The sequence below is a fragment of the Apis florea genome, unplaced genomic scaffold, assembly GCF_048593485.1.
Source record: "Apis florea isolate Af1SG1 unplaced genomic scaffold, ASM4859348v1 contig_2492_pilon, whole genome shotgun sequence".
NCBI classification, from domain to species: Eukaryota; Metazoa; Arthropoda; class Insecta; order Hymenoptera; family Apidae; genus Apis; species Apis florea.
In genome coordinates, this window is record NW_028256593.1 from 5,074,368 (window position 1) to 5,097,686 (window position 23,319).

The window sequence follows — 23,319 nt, forward strand, 5'->3', positions numbered from 1 at the left end:
TATACATACTTCATATTTACGTATAAGAAAATTATATAATATAGATTTTGTAATATGTTAAATGTATTTTAAAATTTTATGAATATTTTACTTTTTACTTTTTTACATATTCATATAATAACTAATTTTTAATATTATAATTATGCAATATATCACAGAGATAATTTTGCACATATTCAAATTTTCTATATACATATCAAAATGAAATTGTACTTATATTAATATTATGCAATAAACATAATTCGCATATATTACTACAAGAAGTTTAAAAGATATGTATAATAAATGAAAATAAACAAATATATAATACTGTATCATAAAAATAATTATAAAAAAGTGTATAAGTTATTTTAATGCCCCCGCCTATGAATTACATTCCACTTTTAAAAAAACTTACTTTCCATTTATAAAAAACATTTTTTATGAAATTATGTTAATAAATATATTATGTAATATTTAGAAATTTTTTTTTACGTGAAAGTTGAAGTTTATAAAAAATATAAACATTTATATAATATAAAAGTGTATGTTCTAAAACACATGTTATACAGCAATTCAACTTTATTTGAATTACATATTCAAAATTAGATTTCTTAAAGATGTGTTTTATTACACACATGTATATGTGTGTGCGTGCGTGTTATATCTTCATGGATATATATATATATATATTATATATATATTCATGTAATTAATATAATTTTATTATATATATGTAAAATATTTATATAAATATTATATTACTATTAATATTTATATAAATATATATTTAAAAAAGGAAAAAAAGAAAATGATAAGAAAATGTAATTACATAATACATAGTTTAACATAAACAATAGTTTGCATTCTAAATTTTTCTGCTTATAATAAACATAAAATAGAGCATGTTGCCTTTTTATGTATAAAATGATACCTTATTATTTACTTTAACAATACAGTAATGTAAAATAGATAAAGTAATTACATATAAAAATAATAATTCTTAAATATTATGAAACAAAAAATAATTACACTTTGTACACACATTTCTTGTGATTTATATTACTTTTGACAAATATGCGTAAAATATGAAAGTACTTTATTATTAAAAAACAAAAGTAAAATTTAAAAAATAATTATTTATTTTTATAATTATGCTCATATCTAACATATTAAAGTGCATTCAGAAATGTAATGAATAAAAATATTGTTATATTATATTATACTTTACGCTATTTTTATGTCAAAAGTATCATTTAAAGAAAGGATTGGAATTATCTAAATAATAAAAGTTATCATTTTAGAAGAATATATAAAAATTACAATAAAGTTTGAAAAGGCAAACATATTGCGAAAAGTAATTTTTTTTAATTTAATATTTTTAGTATTGAAGACTAATTAAATTCTAGGATTCTTCTACAGATAATTTTAATTTTGTTCATTATCAAAAAGATTTTACATTCATATAATTAATGTAATTTTATATTATTCTAAAGGAAAAATGTTTAAATACTAAAATAAAATTAAACTTTGATTTTCTTCTACTTAAAATCTATGTAGATTAATAAATGAATAGGTTTTGAAAAATTATACTCAATATATTCACATTATTTTAACAACTTATATATTATTTTGTTCTCAATAATGAAAACAAACTTGACCAGCCTGTTTAAGTAATATGTCAATTTAACTCACTGTACATAGATTGATAAAGTCACAGAAGTATATGCCTTCTGCCTTTAATACGATTTACCAAATTGCATATTTTAAGTGCTGGTCCAAGTTTTAATCCCATATACTTCATCATCATATCAGAATTTAAAAGTAACAAAGCTTTTCCATCGATTTCCTGAAAATTATTTTATTCCATTAGTAATTAATATAATATATAATTTTTCTTATTATACAGAGAAATTCTATTTTTGCAATTAATCATAATTTGCAAAAATTAATAATATGATAAAAATTTTTAAATTTTTATTTAATTTTATAAAACAATACGATGACAAGTTATACATATATAAATTTTTTAAATTTTTTTCTTTTAAATTAATAAATAATATTCGCAATTATTTAATGTTATTCAATTATTAATTATTTGCATAAGACTTTAAAATTTTTTTCAATGAACATAAGAATTTCACTATTAAATTGAGTAATAAATTCCTTCACTAAAAAATATTTATATTTCAAAAAATATTATCACAATATTACTTATGCTAATGAATAAATATAAAAAAAAAAATTGTGGAAAGATATAAAATTTTATTTATAAAATATAAATTTTAAAAATCAATATTCTTATTTTTAAAAAAATATTTATATTAAATATTATTTAAAAAAAGTTTTTTTAATTAAAAAACTAAAAAAATAATAAGAATTTTTCTATCTAAGAATTTTAATATCTAATATAAATATCATTTATTACTTTTTTTTTCATACAAATTATTTTTGTTCAAATTACTCAGAATGTACTATTTTATCTTCTTTTAAAATAAAATAAAATACAAAATTTTTAAATAAAAAAAAAAATATATAAAAAAAAATAGATTTGAAAATCAATCTTTATATACTGGTTTGTACTGAACAATTGTTATATCTTTAAAAAAATTAGTGCACATATGTAAAATACATACTTTATTATTAATTTTGATCATACAACTAAGCAGAAAATAATTATCATTTATAATTGAATCATTGATAATAATGATAATTGGATCTTATAATGGCAACATTAGAATTAACTTAGTTATTATTTATGCTATTATTATTCATTTATTATTATTATTTATTTACTAATGTTTACAAAAAAAATATTATACACCAAATAAGAAAATTATCTTTGCAAATAATTATTAAATACTAAAGATGAAATTAATTAAAGATATTTTACGTGCTTAAGTTTTTTATAAAAAGACAAAAATTTTTATAATTGTTTAGAAAAATAAAGAAAATAAGAAAATAAAAAATAAAATTATATAATTAGAGTTTATATAATATATATAATATATAATATATATAATATATAATGTAATATTCAATATAATTTTGAAAAAATGTAAATAAATTTATTACTCAATTTAATATACTATTAAAAAACATTATTAAAAAATAAATATGAAATAACATAAAGTGCATATTTTCTTACATGTTTCCTGAATAAATCTGCATGCTGTCCTAATGCAGGATCAGTAACACCGATGTAATGAATTACATCTTCAATAGTCCATTCTGCTGGTTCAGTAGAAGGTGTGCGATTCGTAGAACTTTCAGATTGAGTAGTAGATGTTGCAGCTTCAAGCTCTAATTATAATAATAATATATTTTTGATTTTCAATAAATTATTTATCAATAATATTTAAATAAAAAAAACTAACCTGGAACAGATTTTCGTTGTTGTTTTGCAGCTGTTGGTGATGACAATGATGAATTGTTTATACTTTGTATAGAATTTTGTTGTGTTTGTTGTTGAGTAGTTGATGATAGATTTTGTTGACTTTGAGACCATCTTCTTTTTTCTGCAGTAATAGTACTATTATTTGTCGTAGTAGCAGTATTAACTTCTTCACTATTAGTAGATTGTGGTTGTTGACTATTTGGACATTTGTTGCAAGGCTCTTTCCTTCTAAATAACATATGTTCACATGCACAAAGATCTTCAAGTTGTCGCCTAATGTATGTGTAAAAATCCTCTTCTTCCATAAATATAGGTAATCTAACAGAAGTAGGTTTGCTTTCTAAAATTAAACTTATAGTTTCTCCTTCACCACGTTTTAATAAACTCAACATTTGTCTTGGACTCATTGCTGCCATTAAAAAAGCTTGAAATATATCTCTTGTAACATTTAAAATAGGACCAGTACCAAATTGTGCTGGCATTGCTTTTACTTTACGAGGATCAAAATAGGGACCACATGTGCAATTATGATTTACATAAATTGTAACTGTAATATAATAAAAATATTAAGTGTAAAAAAATAACATACAATAAGATATTTAATTGAAATAAAACATACCATTCCCTAAAGAATGTGGTTTGGTATTAGCTGTACTAGTATCAGGTTCTGTAGCTGGTTGTGGTGGAGCACTTGAACCTGCTGGACTTACTAAAGCAACAGCTGGTTCTCCATTAGTACCTCCACCAGATACTGCCATTACTGGTAAGACATTACTTGTCCTTGACTTAAATCTATTAGGCCCTGTTGCTACAAATATTTATGTATATTACTTAATAAAAAATATATACTTTAATAAGATAATTTAAAGGAAAGTTATAATTCTTACATTTTTGTCTGGGTGGCTGCAATGGATGACCACTTTTAAAACACCAACCAGCAGGAAAAATATCTCTAGAGTCAAAACGACACCAATAATCAAATGCTCCTCTCCAGCCATCAAATGTAATATGAATCATATCATCTTTAACTGCACCAACAGTTGCTGTGCATATAAGTTGTGGATTTTTTTTATCTATAGCTTCCAGTTTGTGTCCAACTTCAAACATATTACAACGTGGTGTTTTTGGTTCACGTTTAAATACTTTTGCAGGTGCCATTTCTGCACCATTCAATGTTTTCAAAAGAAACATTGGCCAACTGGAAGCATTCATTCGGAAGCCCAATGGTGGTTGCAACATACCACCCGATTTTTCACAATGACCAATTGGATGAATTTCATTACTGTCAACTAAACGCCAAAAATCATTTTTATTATCTGAACCATCCAACCTTAATCTAAGACGAGGACCAAGAACTCCAACAACAGTTGCAATACATGTTGATGTTAAATTACGAGGATCAAGAGCTTCTAACTTCATTCCCATTTTAAATTCATTAGTTGGTGGAATTTCATGCTAAAATATAATTTCAATACCATTATATTTTATTTTCTTCTTAATGAAAAAATTATCATGAAATTGAATTTTTATATTTATAATTCAAATACCTGTTTAAAACATTCGATAGGTGCAGCTTGACTGTTTGTTTCTTTTAAGTAAAGATCCCAATCAAAAGTTTGATAAGTTTCATACTGAAATGGACCAGTGGAAGTTGATGGAGAATGAGATATATTTGTATGATTTGTATTCGTAAATGACTGGGTTGTAGATGGAATATTATTTCCACTTATTAATCCTGATGATGTAAGAGATGGTGCAGGTGATGATTGGTCCCTATTAGCTATTAAAATAAGACAGTCATTAATAAATATATATATATATAGAATTTATTAATATTTTTTAAATTTTTCAGCAAACTACCAACTTTTCTTCATATCTGTTTGTCCTTCTTTTTTTTGATGTTTATTTAAACAAAATGAAGAACAAAAGTCCTTTGTAGGTCCATCTTTTTGTTCTAATCTCACTGGTGTACCTCTAATAACATTGTCACATTGAACGCAAGCTCCTCGTACATAAGCTTTACGAAATTCAGATAAACAAGTTTCTGAACAGAATTCTTTTTTTCCATGTTGTGTTGGCAAAACATATTTTAAAGGTTGTTTAGTTTCTCCACACCATGTACAAGAGTTTTTTGATTTTGGTGGTCTTCCAGGACCTATATTTAAAAAATTATAGTATTTCAAATTCGATTGAAATTTGTATTATATATAATAATTATGAGTAGATAAAAATAATTTATATATACTTTAGAAAATGATAGAAAAAAGTCAAAAATATATAAAGTACAAGGTTATTTTGAACTATACTATTTGTGTACCTCTCATTTTGCTTTGTGTAGACGACATAATTCTTCATAGAAAGATGATAGTTGATACTAAAACTTACTACGTAACATTACTAATTTAACTTATTAATTAAAGATATCTTTGTATCCATTAATAAAATAAATCTTGGAAGCACATCCAGTTTTAAACTAAAAAAATCTCTACTTTTATTTGGTTTGCAAATATGTTACAATCAAATTTATATAGCACAAGATACTTTCTCATATACTTTCATATAAATCGAAATTTAATTGGATTCTGTAATGATTATTTCGTTATAATCAAAATAATATATTCCGTATTAAAAGTTATTATGTCAAGCCGCCATATTGCTTTGATTTGGCCGCGCAATCCGTAGATAAAAAAGTAATAGAAAGGACAATATAAATATTAATTCTGTAATTGCACAAAAAGTATAAAATATGTATTATTATAAAATGTATAATAATGAATAATAATAATATTATTTTTAATCTTTTTCTAATCTGAATTAAAGAATAAAATTTATTTTTTTTTATTTCACAATTTTCTATTCGATTATAATAGTTTTATCATTTTCCTTAATATTTTAACGTTTTTTTAAAACTCATGTACGTTCCAAAATTATCTTCTAAAAAATAAAAGATAAAAGTGATAAAATATCATTTAATTAATTTAAACAATAAAATACGTGTACTTTATTTATATAAATAAAAACACAATTATTTCTCAAATATTTTTTTATAAATTAATATTATTTTGATATTTCGGTTAATGTAAAATATTCTTTCTTTAATGGATTCCTTTCTCATTGTGAAGAAAGCTTTAACTTTGCTATCGTTAGAATTTCAGTTCAAGCAAATGGTATCTCACGGGTGGAGGTCGTTGCGTCAAATCTCACAAATCATGAATGAATTCTAAGTTTTGTTGTACATTTTCTACAAATTGGAAACGTTACTATCACTAGTAAGTTTTATATTAACAATTATATGTTTTTTGTAAATTTGCATAATTTTATATTGCAAAAAATTATGAATTTATCAAACGGTTTGGTGGCATGTAAACAAACATTGAATTACGAAATGTTGTCATATAATTTGTATGTTTTTATACATGTAAATTTACTAAAGATAAGTAAAGAAAATTGCAATTTAATTTATTTTGTTATAATTTATAATATAATAAAAAAAAATAATTTTTTTAGAAGATATAAAAATTGTTTCTACTACAGTTTAACTTCTAGTTTTTTAAAATGTCGAATATTTCATTTTTTATACTTATATTTAAGTAGTTTGTAAATATTAAATATATAAATAAATTTATAATTATATTACCTTTTATTTTATAAAGTAAAAATATACTTTAGCATATTAAAGAATAAAATGCAAAAAATATTAATTAATATTTTTATTGAAAAATATTAAAATAAAATATCATATAAATAAAAAGTATATAAATATTATCAAATTTATAAAATATATAATAAAATATTTATCAAAAAACGTATGATATATGTTATATGTGATGAAGTACTCAACAAAGCGTACATAGTACAATGAATGAAGTAAGTGGAGGAAAACAAGATATACCAAATACTTCTACTTGGGAAACTTTATCTGGCCAACCTGCATCTTCATTATCTACAATGCATCATCATCATCCAGCATTACAACAAGATACAACTCCAACAGTTGCACAAGTTATAGTTCCTACTCCTGTAAAACTACAGACACCTATATTAAGTTCAACACAAAGTATACCTGACCATTGTTCACAGCTTGGTCATATACAACAATCGGGTCTAATGACACAGGTATTAATGCATATTAAAATTTATGTTAACCTATTAGTCAATATTTATTTTTTATTTAATGTGGATAAGATGTAATATTTCATTTTCTATATATTAAGATATATGTAAGAAATTAAATAATCAATAATTATATAAAAAATATAAAAAACAAAAATTAACTTGGATTGAGATATGTATAGATTAAAAAATATATTATGTCAATTTAAAGAATAGATATACAATAAATATAGATATAGAAAAAAATATAGATTAAAGAATACAAATTTATTGATAATATATTCCATAAATATATTGCATAAATCTATGTTCTATAGCATATATATATGCTCCATAAATTCAACTTGTAAATGTATAATTTAACATATATCATAAATTTTTTTGGATAAATCAAATATTTGAATAAGCATAATTTAAAGTAATTAAATAAATAAATATATATATATATATAATAAAGCATTTTTTTCTATAATTAATTTATTATTCAATTATAGGGTACACCACCAGGAACATTTCCAGAACCTGAACTTTCACCTGAACTTCAACAACAAGGATGGAAAAAATTTTGGAGTAAACGAGAAAATCGTCCATATTTTTGGAATAAATTAACTGGAGAATCTTTATGGGTAATACCACCTCTGAAACCTCAGGTACTAAGGTATAAAATTTGATTATAGATTAATACAAATATAAATTTATAAGTGTCAATTTTATCTATATTCAAGTTTGATCCAATTACGGATCCACTTGGCATTTGTGGTGTACCACCTGCTTCTGGAAATGGAACTATTCCCTCAGGAGGAACACTTAAACGCCGAGCATCTGAAGATAGTGTTGTTCCTGCTACAAAAAAATTTGTATTAGCGTATGTTAAATTGTCTTAATTTATTATTATTTTTATGTATTATATTAAAAAATTTTTAATATATATTATAATTTTTTTTAACAATAGAGGACCATGGGATTTGGAAATTCCAACAAATGTTATAATATATGAAAGGGCTCCTTCAAATTTACCTCATGTTCATCCTGAAGCAGAAGCATTACGTTGTGGTTTACTTGCAAAACTGAGACAATGTTATCAAGAATTGTGTCATACTCGTGAATCTATAGATGCTCCAAAAGATTCCTTTAACAGATGGTTAATGGAAAGAAAAGTTATAGACTGTGGTTCAGATCCTCTTTTACCAAGTCAGTGTTTCCCTGAAATTTCTATGTCTATGTATCGTGAGATTATGAATGACATCCCTATTAAATTAGTCCGGCCAAAATTCACTGGTGATGCAAGAAAACAATTATCACGATATGCAGAAGCTGCAAAAAAAATGATAGAATCAAGAGCAGCTTCATCAGAAAGTAGAAAGGTTGTAAAATGGAATGCAGAAGATACATTTCAGTGGTTGAGACGAACAGTTGGTGCTACATTTGATGATTTCCAAGATCGTCTTGCACATTTGAAACGACAATGTCAACCACATCTTACTGAGACTGTAAAAGCTAGTGTCGAGGGTATCTGTCTAAAAATTTATCATTTATCAACAGAATATGCAAAAAAAGTTAAAGATAAAAATAATCAAATATTAAAGGATAATGGTTTAGGAAATGTTATACCATTAGGGGGACCAGCTAGTGCACAAAGAAAAGTTTGGTGTTATCCTGTGCAATTTTCTCTTCCTACTCCTCGACTTCCACAAGTGGATTATCTTCCTGAACGTGAACAGACAATGTTGCGTTTTCATGGTGATACTGTGTGTATTAATAATATACATCTTGCTAAATTAGAACATCTATATAGATACAATTGTTTTGATGATAAGAAATTTGAAATGTTTTTACCTCGTGTTTGGTGTATGTTAAAACGTTATCAAACATATCTTGGAATTAATGAAGGACAAGCAACACAAATGGCTCTCCCTGTCACAGTTTTTGAATGTCTTCAACGATCATTTGGTGTAACATTTGAATGTTTTGCATCTCCATTAAATTGTTATTTTAGACAATATTGTTCAGCATTTGCTGATACAGATTCTTATTTTGGATCAAGAGGAGCTTTTTTAGACTTTAGACCCGTAAGCGGCTCATTTCAAGCTAATCCACCATATTGTGAAGAACTTATGGAAGCTATGGTCAATCATTTTGAACGTCTTTTGGCTGATTCTACTGAACCTTTATCTTTCGTAGTATTCTTACCAGAATGGCGAGATCCAGCACCTAATGCTCTTATTAAATTAGAAAGTAGCCATTTTAAGCGTAAACAAGTAGTTGTACCTGCAATGGAACATGAATATAGACATGGATTCCAGCACATATTACCAAAGTAAATTACAATATTTTAATTTGAATATCTTTCAAAATAAAAAAAAAAATATATATATATATATTATATATAGAATATCATTTTTTATTATAGAGGTGAAGTCAATATTAGAGCAGCACATGGAACATTAGTTGTATGGTTACAAAATGCAGCTGGTACTGCTCGTTGGGGACCTACTGAAGAAAGAGTTGAAGCATTATTAGAAGCATGGCGTCCAGGAAGAGAAAGAGAACGAGATAGACAAGAACTTTTATCACCACCAAGACAAACACATCAGCAAATGCCTTCTACTCCAATTCCTGTTTTAACAACACCCACAACTCCAACTGTATCATTACAAACATTATCTACACATCCTATATAATTCTTAAACAATATTCTAGAGTCGGAAAAAAAGTAAAATTTAATTTTAATTCTTTGCTATAAAAATCGGTTTTTTAAACAAAATATTTGACATATAATTTATCAATTATATTTTATATAACAGAAACAATACAATAACATCGAAATATTGATTTCTGTTAATTCTATTATAATAGCTCCCACGATATAAAAAATATAATGATCAAATTGAAGAAACTTTACAATTAATATTTTTGAGCATTTAAATAGACGATAAATATAATTGAAAAAGAAAGTTAAAAAATCAGCTTGGTTCAGCAGTTATTAAAAAACATAGAATACTGTGTGTGATTCTAAATACTGTTGTATTAATTTATTATATCGTGAAAGATATTGTATACATGCTTCAATATTATTCATCATATTTGTTATAAGTAATTCATTTCATCTAAAGAAGATATACAAATAGGTACGTACATATGGGTACATAAAATTCATTCAAATATTATGATTTTTTATTATATTATATAAATTTCATAAAAATTCTTTCTATTAAAAATAGCAAGAATTTATCATTTAACTTTAATATTTTTGTGATGTTTATTCTAGAGTGCAATTCCATTTCCTATTTCCACAAGAAATGTTAAAAATGTATGAGATGTGAAAATGAAAAATATGTATCTATTATATAGGTATAAAAAAGGATCATTCGATAATTGATACAAAATCACGTTGCGTGGAGTCTAATCTTTGTAACAGTGTTAATTGTTGGTAATTAATAAGAAGACTTTGTGAGACGTGATACCCTAATAGAGGTACTTGCCATGCAAGCAAACATTGATACTATATGAAATTATGAAAAAAATTATGAGAAAATGCAATAGTATGTATGCATGTGTGCGTGTGTGTAAATAATGAAATACATAATTATATTTGCTTATTTTTCATCCGAAAATTAGTTTATATGGAAATAATTTAAAGTAATATGCCCTTTTTATACCTTTTATCCATGACAATCTTTTTCTTTTAACATGAAAAATAACATATAGATACTTTTTTTTTCAAATGTATCATCAGTGCAATATTTTATATAAATTTTTAATAGAACATACAGAAATATATTAACTTCTTTCATAGAAGACATTTTTTGTTACTTTTCGATGAACTTTTAAATTTTAAAACAAACATATGTGATGAATTTGTAAATTTGTATGACACTGAATTAAAATAATTAATTTTTTTGTTCATGAAATCATTCAAAATGAATTGATAAAAATTATTTTTTCATAAACAAAATGTATGTTAAGTTGAAAATATATCTGTATATATGTATATGTATTAAAAAATCAAACTAAGTATAGAATTTGTAACTATTATTTTCACATGGAACAAAATATTTCCTTTATGTAATAATAGTTTTTTTTTTTTTTTTTAGTATATTATAAATGAAATTTATACATATAATATATAATATATATAAGAAATAATATAAGTATCATAATATATCTATTTTTATTGTATTTTTTTTTTTCAATTAATTGCATAAGCAAATTCTTATATATCGTATTTGAAAAGTGATCAATTCGTAATTATATACAAAATTGAGAGAGAGAAGGAGAGAGAGGGAGAGAGTTTATATAAAATATAATTTAAAGATATTTTATAATAATAATGTGACATTATAATCTTGCATAATTTACTTTGTAATTTTATTTTATTGATTTAAAAAAAACAAATGTGCTATGTACACATTTTTCACTGAATGCTAATAAGTTTTTACAATTATTATATATATATATATATATTAATGATAATATATATATCTTATACATTTTGTATATTTTTATTAATTATAAATTGTGCATAATTGTAAAATATATATATATAGACATTTATGCACACATAATTTGTAAGACATAAGACAATATAAAAAAGATTTATAGACATTTATTATTTTAGTACTTAAAATTCCCATAAAAAAATAAGAGATATTCATAAAAAGATTATATTATTGTTGAATATAGTATATTAGAATTTTGCATTTTATAAAGCAATAATATTAGCAAAATAATTAATTTAAAAAATATTATTTTTTTTTAAATGTAAAGATATTTTACATTAATATAAATTATTTAAAAATAATTCATATTCTTGGAAATTAAAATTAATAAAAATTATCTAATTATTTGACAAAACAATTTACTGAAATTTTTTAATAAAATGTTCAAAAATTTATAGGTCATATTTCTTTTAATACACTGTCGTATTTTTATATTTATATCCTTATATTTAGATGTTGAAACATTTTTAAATAAACAAATAAAATATTTTTAAAATTATAAATAAAAGATTATATATACTATTTACTATGGGATATTATTACTAACATGACATATATTAATTATAATTTTTTTAACTCAAATAATTCAGTTAATTTATGTTATTTATATTTTAAGTGAAAAATAATAAAATTTAGTTAATATAAACATAATATTTTAAATTTTAGAACTATTTAATTAGAAATATTGTTGTCTACCTTTTGGAGTTTTATATTTTTAATCTTTATTACGTGCATTATAATATTTATAATATACTTTTTTTTTAATAGTAATTAATAAAAGTAGAAAAAAAAATAAAGAAAAAAAGATTTTTGTTTCATAATTTATGTATTTTCAATATTTACAGAATTATATAAAAATCATAGTATATATTACATTATTTACATCATTATATATATCATAATATATAATAATATTTACATAATATTTACACAAAAACAATTTTTTTATTTATTTTTAATTTTTATATCTTTTATCATGTAGATAAATTTTCAGTTGAATCATGTGATTGAAGAAATAATAAAATTTTGTTTAACAATTTATGAGCTTGTTGTTTTTCACAAATTAAATAATAAATGGATTTTTCTTCCATATCATTAATAAAATCTATCAATGTCAATTTTATTGAATGAAGATCAAATATGCAATGATTAAATCCAAGCTTATATTTATTAAAACTTATTACATCTTCTTTGTCTAAAACCATATTTAAACGTTGTTTAGTAATAAATGTTAAGAAATCAAAAAATAAATTATAATCCATTCCATATGTTGATTTTAATATTAATTGACAATGTTCTGCCCAATTGTTCATATCTTTACAATCACTAACTTCTTTTATAACAGAATTTAATTCTTTTTTTAATCCATGCCACACATTCATAATATTACAACTATTTATCCAATTATGATTAAGAGAAATTGTATCTTCCTACAAATAAATATTATAATAAATAGGAAATTTTTTAACAAAAATAATTATAATTAAATGTACTCACTATATTCCAAACTTGATGATACCATCCAGATGGTACAAATATAATTTCTCCTTCCTGTTGGATTATATCAATATATTTTAATACACGTTTATCATAGGCCTTATATCTTGTATAATCATTAAGTTCTTTTGATGTTGCATCATATGTTAATTGTCCATGTATATCTTTCAGAAAATCTTCTTGACCTGGAGGGAAAAGTAACCAACGTTTTTTTCCAACTATATTAGCAGACCAACTGTAGGATCCAAATACATCTGCATGTAATGGTGTCCTATAGTAAAAACTAGTTTTTCTTATTTATATAATATTTAAAATTAATAATTTGATATTTAAAAAATATGTACCATGTCCCTTTTGGTCCCATATAAACAAATCTATAATCATCATTCAAACTAGGATTTGCAATATAATATTCATTCAACCAATCTGATGCAAAATATTCAGGAACAGTATACATAGGAGCATTAGGAAATAATTTTGGACAATGCCAATCCTTTAAATACAAAAGTGGCATAGAATTTGAATAATTGTTTTTTGCATAATCTATCCAATAATTTAAATAATCTTTCATTTTCATATCATCTTTAGATTGTGAATTATAATATTTTTTGTTACAATCTGCAACTGGCACTATACAATCTCCTATAAAAAAAAAATTTTTATATAATTTAATATACATATAAATGATTTAAAATATATAATCATAATTAATTTACCAAATAATATATCAAGAACATCAAAGTCTGGAGTACCATCTAAATTCCATTGTCTCTTACACGACCAATTTTCTGTTATATTTGATTTAAAAATACAAGGTTTATTTTCCATTAAATATTTAGAAAAAAATTCATCGTATTTTATCGATGGATCAACATAATCAATCCAATCAATTATGGCGGTCTTTTTGTTGATAGATAACCTCCTGTTTTTAACTTCAAGTTCTTGTACCATCGCGCACTTTTATTTCAATTAAACTTAATAAGCAGAGTTCATCATATCTATATATATATATATATATATATATGTGTGTACATACACATATGTATAATATATATGTATATATAAGACCGATTAAAATATAGAAACCAATAATGATGTATAGTTGTTTTTAAAAACTTTACGACACTTTTTTTTAAGCGAATATAATGTCATGTAGCTAATTAAAAACTACCTTGAAATTTTATTAATCAATACGCATGCGTATATTGTAAACGCTATATTTTTAATTATTGCAATGCATAATATACGAATTACATAAAAGAAAATTATAATTTTATATTTTTCATTTTTCTTATATAAACTTGTTAATTATTATTTTTTTTATTTTATTGTTACAAATATAATATAATAAAAAAAACATACAATGTTTTGATGTATTAAAATATTATTTTATACTATAATAATTTATTTAAATAATTTTGTAAATTGTATTTAATTATATAATATTAAATTTTGGGACTAATTTATTATAATTAAAAAATTTTTTGAAATCTTAAAATATATTTAAAAAATAAAATTATTATTATATTTTTGATTTGAAAAATATATAGTGATTAAATAAATTTATTTTATCGTATTTAAATAAAAATAAAATATAACAAAATATTTGAAAGAAATAAAATTAAATGTTATTATTCTATTTAACGATAAATTTATTTTTAAACTAGAAATATATTATAATTTAGAAATATAATAAAATAAAAATATAAATAACAATATAGTATAAAGTAGTATTCTAGTAATAATAATATATTGTATGTAAAGCATCATTTTTATTTTGAAATATCACTCTTTCTTTTTCTCTCACTCTCTTTCTTTCTCTATATTTTTTCTTTATATAAGAAAATATTATAATTTATATTTTATATTTTAAATCTATTAAACTACAAAATAATATAAGAAAAAATTAAATAAATTTCAATTTTTTTAAAATTCTATTTTCTATCTAATTTCTGACTAATAATAAAATAATATGCATTAAAAATTTTGTAAAAAATAAAAAATTTCTTTTTATCATAAGCCAATGAAAACATACAAAATAAAAGTTGAAGTCTCTCTATACATATACATTATAGTTTATGTATGAATATGCAATATCAAAACAGTAGACTAAAGACGGCATGTGATAAACACATAAAAATATTGAAATAATCACATTAAATGTGTAGGAATAATGAGAATGGCATACAACAAGAACAAAAAATATCAAAGCTCGTGTATACGAGCAGAAACAAAATTTGTTTGACCGAAGATTTAAATAATAAATCAATCGACACAAATCGTGCATAAAGGCGTTGTCAATATAATAGACATTTATATATTATTAGTTACGTTCATTCCTGAAGTGGATTTTCAAATTTTTTAATCTTAATTTTTATGTATAATCTTATGCAAATATTTTTTTCTTGATTATATATAATGTATTCAAGTATCAATGTGGATGAAAGAAAAGAAAGAATGTATATTCATATTGCCAATAGTTTTATCAGCTGATTGTCATTTAAAAACAATATGTGAAGGATGTGTCAAGAGAAATTTTAAATTATACCATCCATATAATTTCTGTAGTATTGAGTATTACAGTCTTATTTATATTTTATAAACTTTCAATTAGAGATAGAAACAGAAAAAAAAACATCAACAAATCCTTTGAAAGAATGGGAAATAAAAGTAGTTGCTGCGTTTATGCTAGTCCTCAAGTTGGACGTAAAGAATTAGGATCTGAAGGTGTTACACGAGGTCTTGAGGAACATCTACCTGAAGGTGGAATTAGTGTTAATAATTTACAACATATTAGTGAACGTGAACCAGAAGACTGGGATTCAGATCCATCATTACATCCTTGTGCTGGTACTATTTTTATGGAACGATCTAAACAAGCTATTGAAAGTATGTATTTGTAAATTTTTAATCTGTTTTATAATTGAAAAAAAAAGTAAAAATCTTACTGTAATATTAAATTTAAATGGAAAAATTATATCAGAATATTTTAGAAAAAAAGTTTTGTTGATGAAATTGTTATTGAATTCTTGATATTTTGATATCTTTATATAACTAAATATATTATAAATATATTAAACAATATTTTTATTTTTTTCATAAATACATGTATTAACTTTGTCAATTATTATAAGTTATTAATAGAATAAAAAAATAATATATTTTTTATTAATTGTTATATATTATTATATATTAATAATGCAGTAATAGTTATAATTATAAAAATTATAGTTTAAAAATTATAATATTTATTTTTTTCAAGGAATTAAAAAAATTATTCATTATTATTATATTATATATATTATATATTATATATATATATATATATATATAATTTATACTATAATTTATATAATTATAGTAGTTATAGTAAGTTATAAATAATTTAATATATTTAAAACTTATAATGTTATTGTCTTTTATTAACATTTTTACAAAATAAATATGTTTTAGATGGTATGGTAAGAAAAAAAAGTCAACATCAAATTGCAGATATAAGGCCTTTAAAAAAAAGTAGCAGCTGCAGTACAATATATTTAGATGATAGTACTGTTTCACAACCAAATCTGAAGAATACTGTGAAATGTGTTGCCTTAGCAGTTTATTATCATATTAAAAATAGAACCTCACAGCGTCAAATAGATATATTTGATGAAAAACTTCATCCTTTAACGGTAATTTAATTATATAAACCATATTTATTATATTTCATAAACAATATTTGACTATATTATATATAAAAAATTAGAAGTTATAATAGAAAAGTATAATACTTAATGATAATACTTAATAATAAAAGATAATACTTTTTACATTTGTATATAATGTAGAACTATAATAAATTTGTATAATATAAAACTATAATAAATAAAATAATTAAAATTATAAAACTAATATTTATTTAATTTTTTTTGGATAAAAAAGAGCTTGATTATTTTTCATAGAGAGAAGGTGTTACAGAGGATTATGATAAACAGAATCCAGAACATAAACAAATTTATAAATTTGTCAGAACATTATTTAATGCTGCTCAACTTACTGCTGAATGTGCCATTATAACATTAGTTTATTTAGAACGCCTGCTTACTTATGCAGAAATAGATATAACACCAGCAAATTGGAAACGGATAGTACTTGGAGCAATTTTATTAGCATCAAAGGTGTGGGATGATCAAGCTGTATGGAATGTAGATTATTGCCAAATTCTTAAAGATATTACAGTAGAAGATATGTAAGTTCACATTTACATTTAATATAATTAAATATTAATATTAATATTAAATATATCTAAAAATATCCTTTAATAAATATTTACATTAATTTAGGAATGAATTAGAAAGACAGTTTTTGGAAATGCTACAATTCAATATAAACGTTCCTTCAAGTGTATATGCTAAATATTATTTTGACCTTCGCACACTTGCAGAAGCAAATGAATTAACATTCCCTAGTGAACCACTTAGTAAAGAGAAAGCTCAGAAATTGGAAGCTATGTCCAGAGTTTATGAAGATAAAGTTACTGCTGAAGCTTTACGTACTGGTATTAAAAGATGGTCAAGTTTAGATAACATATGCTTAGGCGGACCTAGACGTAGTATTGCCATTCTATCCTAAATTTTAGATATAAGTAATTATATTACTTATATCTATACTTTTTCAATCAAGGTACGTGGTGCAAACCTACTTCACATAAGTATTAATTTCAAATTTTTTATAAGCATATCATTTCTATTATTCACAATAATTTGTATGTTTTTTTACTTAAATATTTTAATGCAATACAAGTTTTATAAACATTATTTAACAAATGTTAAATTTTTTCAATTATTTTTGTTTCATTGATTTGTATAATTACATTTTTTAATAGTGTTAGAATATAAAATAATAAAATATTATAATAATTAAATTGTTAACATTTTTTTTATAAACAAACTTTTGATATTAAATTTTCGTTTTATTTAAATAATATATCAAAAATTATTTATTATACAGTTGCTACAAAAATTAATTTTTTAATCAGGGACCTTTTAATATATTAAAATAAAATGTTACATAATTAAGGGTAATAATAAATTTTTTACTCTTTATTGTTAATTTGATTAAAAGAAACAAATTGTGATATAAATCAATTATTTTTATTCAAAAATATTAATTGAATGATTTTATAAACAACTTCATAACAAATTCATTAATAATAATATAAAAAATTTTCATATTAATTTAAATTTAATTTTTTTACATTTTCTCTGCATAAATATTATACATTTTAATAAAATTTATTATAAAATCAATAAAAATATTTTGAGGAACTTGTAAATCAAAGTTTCATTAATGAAATAACATGATATATATAAAGTATCTTTTTCTTTTTATTCAAATTTGTATTCATATATATAATAATTGACTTAATATAAAGAATAATAATTGATATATATTTTATAGCATTAAAATATATCATAGATATATATTTTAAAAAATTTTTTGAATTTAAATTGTATAATATTTATTTATTCAAATCATCAATATCAATTAAAAAATAAAATTCATTACATATAAATAATATAAATATAATAATACATATACATCTTGTATGATTAGAATTTTCTTTATAAACTTTTTATTATTTTTTAATTTTATTCTTAATTATTATAATTACAAAACTTATTACGAAACGAAATTATATAATATTATTACTTAAACTAATTTAATATTAGTTTTATCAATGTCATTAATCTTTGCTTTTCTTTTTATAAAATTTTATAAAAATGAAATTTAATAAATAATGAAAGTGTACTGAAAATTATTAATAATTTATTGATAACTTTGTATTTTTCAATTTTAATAAGAAAAATTTATATTTATATTAAGAAAAATATGAAAAATATAAATTTTATTTATATATATATTTGTTTTATTATATCAGTTTCATAAATAAATTCTAACTGTAATTTTTAAATTGATAATAAATTAATAATATAACAAGAATATATTTTGTTAAAGATTTTTATTTCATGTTTAATATAGTTACAAAAAAAGATATAGTTAGAGCAATGAAAATCAAAACAATAATGTTATCTATAAATGAAACTTTAATTGCAAGTACCTCTTTTCAGTTTAGATAAATTGATATTAAAATTAGCATTTATATAAATTAATGTTTATAAAACTTTGACCATTAAATATGCAAGTAATAATTGAATATTATCATATAAAAATATTAATTATCAATTTATCTATAATTTATAATAATTGCAGAATTTTAATAAAATTTTTAATAAAATCATTCTGTTAATAAATTATGTAAGTGAAATATTACTTGCATTTCTAATAAATTTTGATTATTCTAAATGATCATAATATTACATTTGACTGATTAGAAAAAACTCTTTTAATTAATTCCTAATTAAAATTAAAATGATTAATATTTCAATTCATATAAATATTTGTCAAATATATAAAATCTTTATTGCATCAGTAATTAAATATAAATGTTGCAATAAGTTTCAAATTAATATGAAATAATTTTTTACATAATATTACTGAAAAAAAATGTTTATTGTTGTGCAATTCTCTTGTGTAAAAAATACTTTTAAATTATCCATTTTGTAAAAAAAATTGTAATTAAATCAATACCTATTTTTAAATGAGTTATTTAATTTATTCAATAGTTTCATAGTATTTTATTCTTAGAAAATTAATAAAATTATTAAAAATAGAAATAAGATAAAATTTATGTTTATAAAAATTAAATTAAATTTTTATTGAATCTCTAATATATCACGAAATACTTGCAATTTATTTTTATTTTTGTATTTTATTATTAAAAAATTTATACAAATTTATATTGTAGAATCTTAAAAAATAATAGTGTATAATATTAAAATGTAATAACATACATAATTATGAATGGCATTCATAGTATATTGAAATAATGATAATATTTACATATCTGCAGTTTTGCCTAAAACAAGATCTTTTTATTTATCAACAAAAAATAAAAAAAATATATTTTTTACTAAATAATGGATAACAAATGAATTGATTTTATATATCATACAAGATAAAATAAAAAGTGAATAGAAAAGTGAAGATGATGTATAAATAAATGCATTAAGAAATGCCAAATAAATACTTGCTTGAAAGTAATCAAAAAATATAAGCAACATAAGTTTTCTTTGTTTTAGTATATTAATTTTTTAAATTTAAAAAATTAAGATTTACAATTTTTTATGCATAACTATTATAACTATTATGCATAACATATTTTTAGTATAAACTATTTTTATAAATAGAATCACATTGTAAAGACAATCTTGCGTCCTATGATAAACTGCTATACTTGATCAACAATTAAAAATTAAAAATATGTATTTCTCATACAGTGGTATTATAAATAAAATAATTTTATTGACACCTTGTTGACTACTATATGAATATTATTTTAAATAATTTATGTTTTTTTGAAAATTATTTTTAAAATTATCATAATATAATAAATATTAATTTATCAAATAAGTTTTTAATGCAAAATAAGTTTATATTCTGCTTTTATTTTAATATATTGCTTTATATGACATATCAAATGCAATAGTCAATAAAATATTAATATTTATAGTACAACATATTGTACTTGAAAGCAAATGGTATAACAGTCGACTTTCAAGTCTTCCATTTTGAGAATAGTTTCAAGATTTTTTGTTTAATTTACAAAATAATATTTCAGTATATTATTGCAGTAATGTTTAAAAAAAAATGAATTGTGATATATAGTTATATACATTTATTATAAATATAGTTGTTTTAATATATCTAGGACAAATAATCATTTTATTCAATTTTAAAACATTAATTATTAAAGAATCTATTATATCTATTATATATTACAATTACTTTTCTCTTATTTCTATTTTGTATTTTATAATGTTCCTAATACTGTCTGTGCTTAATTAATATTTTTACAACAAAATTTTAATTTTCATTCAATTTTTTTAAATCTACAGCATGCAAGATGTATATTGATTAAATTTATAATGTACAATGATATTATGAAATTTCATTTATTTTACAATTACTTATAATAACAATATAATGTAATGACTATATTTAGGAAAGTAATATTGCATTTACTAAAAAAGACCATAATAGTGTAAGTTCTTTTCTTTAACAAAATAAAATTTTTTATAAATAGAAATTGTAATTTGATAAAATTAAATGATACAATTTATATTAGAAGTAATTTACGAAGTAAGAAGTTATAACTTATATTGATGAGTGCCCAAGATGCTTGTATACATTCAAAAACATTCAAAAAATTTAATTTTAGCATATCTATTATATATAATGTACATAATATATACAATATCAACTTGCTTCATATTTCGTACCAACTTCTAACAAGCTAATATTTTATAACAATAAACTGTATCTAAAATATCTTGGTAATATATGTATTTGTATTTATATTTGATATTATAATTATTAAGATTTATCAAAAATAAAAAGAAACAAAAAATTGAATTTCAAATATATTTATAATGTTATTTAATGTTATTTAATGTTTCTATTGTATATAATCATTACAAATTTATAATCAAGATATATATATTATATTATTTATGTTATATTAATAAGTAATTATTAATTAATATTAATATATTTTTAATTACTTTATTATTAAAAATAAATATTAAATTACAAAATTAAGAAATAAAATATTAAAATAAACTTTTAAAAGATATTAAAATTAATTATTCTAAAATTTAAATAAAAAAATATAATTTTTTTTTACATATTTTAATTGTTTAGTTTGTTTTCATATATTTATCACTATTATTGTTATATATGTATTTTTAATTATAACAATGTGATCATTTTTTATTCACGTCGGTAACAGAAATCTGTAACAGTTCAAGCAACAGATTTTATTAAAACTATTATCAATGTTTGTCATTAGAAAATATTAATATAATAAAGATAATAGAATCTATTATATTCGAGTTTATTAGTATATAGATTAACAGCAGAAATATAACAAAATCTGTTACAGCAGATTAATAATAAGTTTTGTTATATAACCTATTATCAAATTGAAGACAAAAATGAGATCTGTTTATAAAAGTTAAAATGGTTCAAACCTAATGCGGAAATGATTTGATGATGACAAAAATGAGATCTGTTTATAAAAGTTAAAATGGTTCAAACCTAATGCGGAAATGATTTGATACACATTTTGCCAACTTTTATTATTACTATTACTATATTTTTACTATTAATCTGCACATAAATTGTTTAATAGGTAGTTACATAATAATATTTTTTTTATATTTAATAATATTTATTAAAAATGAAACGATAAAGAAAATAGTCAATAAAATATATAATATAGCTATAATTTTTCTATAACTAAAATAGCTAAAATTTTGATAAATGTGTTAATAATTTTGAAACATTTAAATTTAAGAAAAATTGTTAATTCACAAAAATTTATTTTAATTTGCATATTTTAAAATAAATTTTATATTTTTTATATATTTTGAGAAATTTTTAAAATAAAATTTTTATATATTAATTAAGTATAAGTTTAAATAATTAATTTTTTTTGTCTTTAAAAATGATAATTTTATTATTTAATATTTTCGAAAAGTTTTGATATTATACATATATATTATACATATATAATTTTTAAACATTTGAAAACTTCCAATATTTATTTGAAATAATATAATTATAAATAAATAATATATAATTTCTTTTCAAATAATAAAATTTATATTAAATTTAATATAATAGATAATTATATTTAACGAAGTTAAATTTAATATAAAATATTTATAA

At 20.9% G+C, this 23,319-nt stretch overlaps 4 protein-coding genes and 1 long non-coding RNA gene across 8 annotated transcripts; 2 read left to right on the forward strand and 3 right to left on the reverse strand.

The window, feature by feature from the left end:
- Positions 1 to 1,534: 1,534 nt before the first annotated feature.
- Scm (Polycomb protein Scm) lies at positions 1,535 to 6,041 on the reverse strand. Of its 2 annotated transcripts, none has more exons than XM_086906283.1 (8): positions 5,694 to 6,041; positions 5,241 to 5,531; positions 4,924 to 5,156; positions 4,264 to 4,831; positions 3,996 to 4,184; positions 3,357 to 3,923; positions 3,128 to 3,282; positions 1,535 to 1,828 (listed from the first exon to the last, which is right to left on the reverse strand). In XM_086906283.1, the coding sequence occupies exons 1-8, from the start codon at positions 5,719 to 5,721 to the stop codon at positions 1,694 to 1,696; spliced, it is 2,166 nt and encodes a 721-aa protein (XP_086762409.1). In that variant the 5' UTR covers positions 5,722 to 6,041; the 3' UTR covers positions 1,535 to 1,693. The 2 variants fall into 2 exon arrangements, with proteins under 2 accessions (XP_086762409.1, XP_031772168.2); XM_031916308.2 differs by having other exon boundaries at positions 3,996 to 4,178; positions 5,694 to 6,036.
- A 266-nt stretch (positions 6,042 to 6,307) lies between these two features.
- Positions 6,308 to 11,511, forward strand: Pcif1 (Phosphorylated CTD-interacting factor 1). Its single transcript, XM_003693276.4, has 6 exons — positions 6,308 to 6,645; positions 7,210 to 7,492; positions 7,984 to 8,139; positions 8,215 to 8,354; positions 8,442 to 9,806; positions 9,900 to 11,511. The coding sequence occupies exons 1-6, from the start codon at positions 6,590 to 6,592 to the stop codon at positions 10,168 to 10,170; spliced, it is 2,271 nt and encodes a 756-aa protein (XP_003693324.1). The 5' UTR covers positions 6,308 to 6,589; the 3' UTR covers positions 10,171 to 11,511.
- Positions 11,512 to 12,795: 1,284 nt separating this feature from the next.
- On the reverse strand, positions 12,796 to 14,670 carry JMJD4 (jumonji domain containing 4). 2 transcript variants are annotated; one of them, XM_003693318.4, is made up of 4 exons: positions 14,202 to 14,670; positions 13,830 to 14,127; positions 13,486 to 13,756; positions 12,796 to 13,418 (listed from the first exon to the last, which is right to left on the reverse strand). In XM_003693318.4, exons 1-4 carry the CDS (start codon positions 14,434 to 14,436, stop codon positions 12,963 to 12,965), a joined length of 1,260 nt encoding a protein of 419 aa, XP_003693366.1. In that variant the 5' UTR covers positions 14,437 to 14,670; the 3' UTR covers positions 12,796 to 12,962. The 2 variants fall into 2 exon arrangements, with proteins under 2 accessions (XP_003693366.1, XP_086762410.1); XM_086906284.1 differs by having other exon boundaries at positions 13,486 to 13,768; positions 14,202 to 14,611.
- A 558-nt stretch (positions 14,671 to 15,228) lies between these two features.
- CycY (cyclin Y) lies at positions 15,229 to 22,013 on the forward strand. Of its 2 annotated transcripts, XR_015291629.1 has the most exons (5): positions 15,557 to 16,374; positions 16,939 to 17,159; positions 17,430 to 17,716; positions 17,811 to 18,150; positions 20,441 to 22,013. XR_015291629.1 is itself a non-coding variant. In XM_031916325.2 (4 exons), exons 1-4 carry the CDS (start codon positions 16,143 to 16,145, stop codon positions 18,097 to 18,099), a joined length of 1,029 nt encoding a protein of 342 aa, XP_031772185.2. In that variant the 5' UTR covers positions 15,229 to 16,142; the 3' UTR covers positions 18,100 to 18,391. The 2 variants fall into 2 exon arrangements, 1 of the variants encoding a protein (XP_031772185.2); XM_031916325.2 differs by lacking the exon at positions 20,441 to 22,013 and having other exon boundaries at positions 15,229 to 16,374; positions 17,811 to 18,391.
- Positions 21,251 to 22,704, reverse strand: LOC147657954 (uncharacterized). Its single transcript, XR_015291630.1, has 2 exons — positions 22,620 to 22,704; positions 21,251 to 22,382 (listed from the first exon to the last, which is right to left on the reverse strand). It is a non-coding gene; the product is annotated as an uncharacterized LOC147657954 (long non-coding RNA).
- Positions 22,705 to 23,319: the final 615 nt, after the last annotated feature.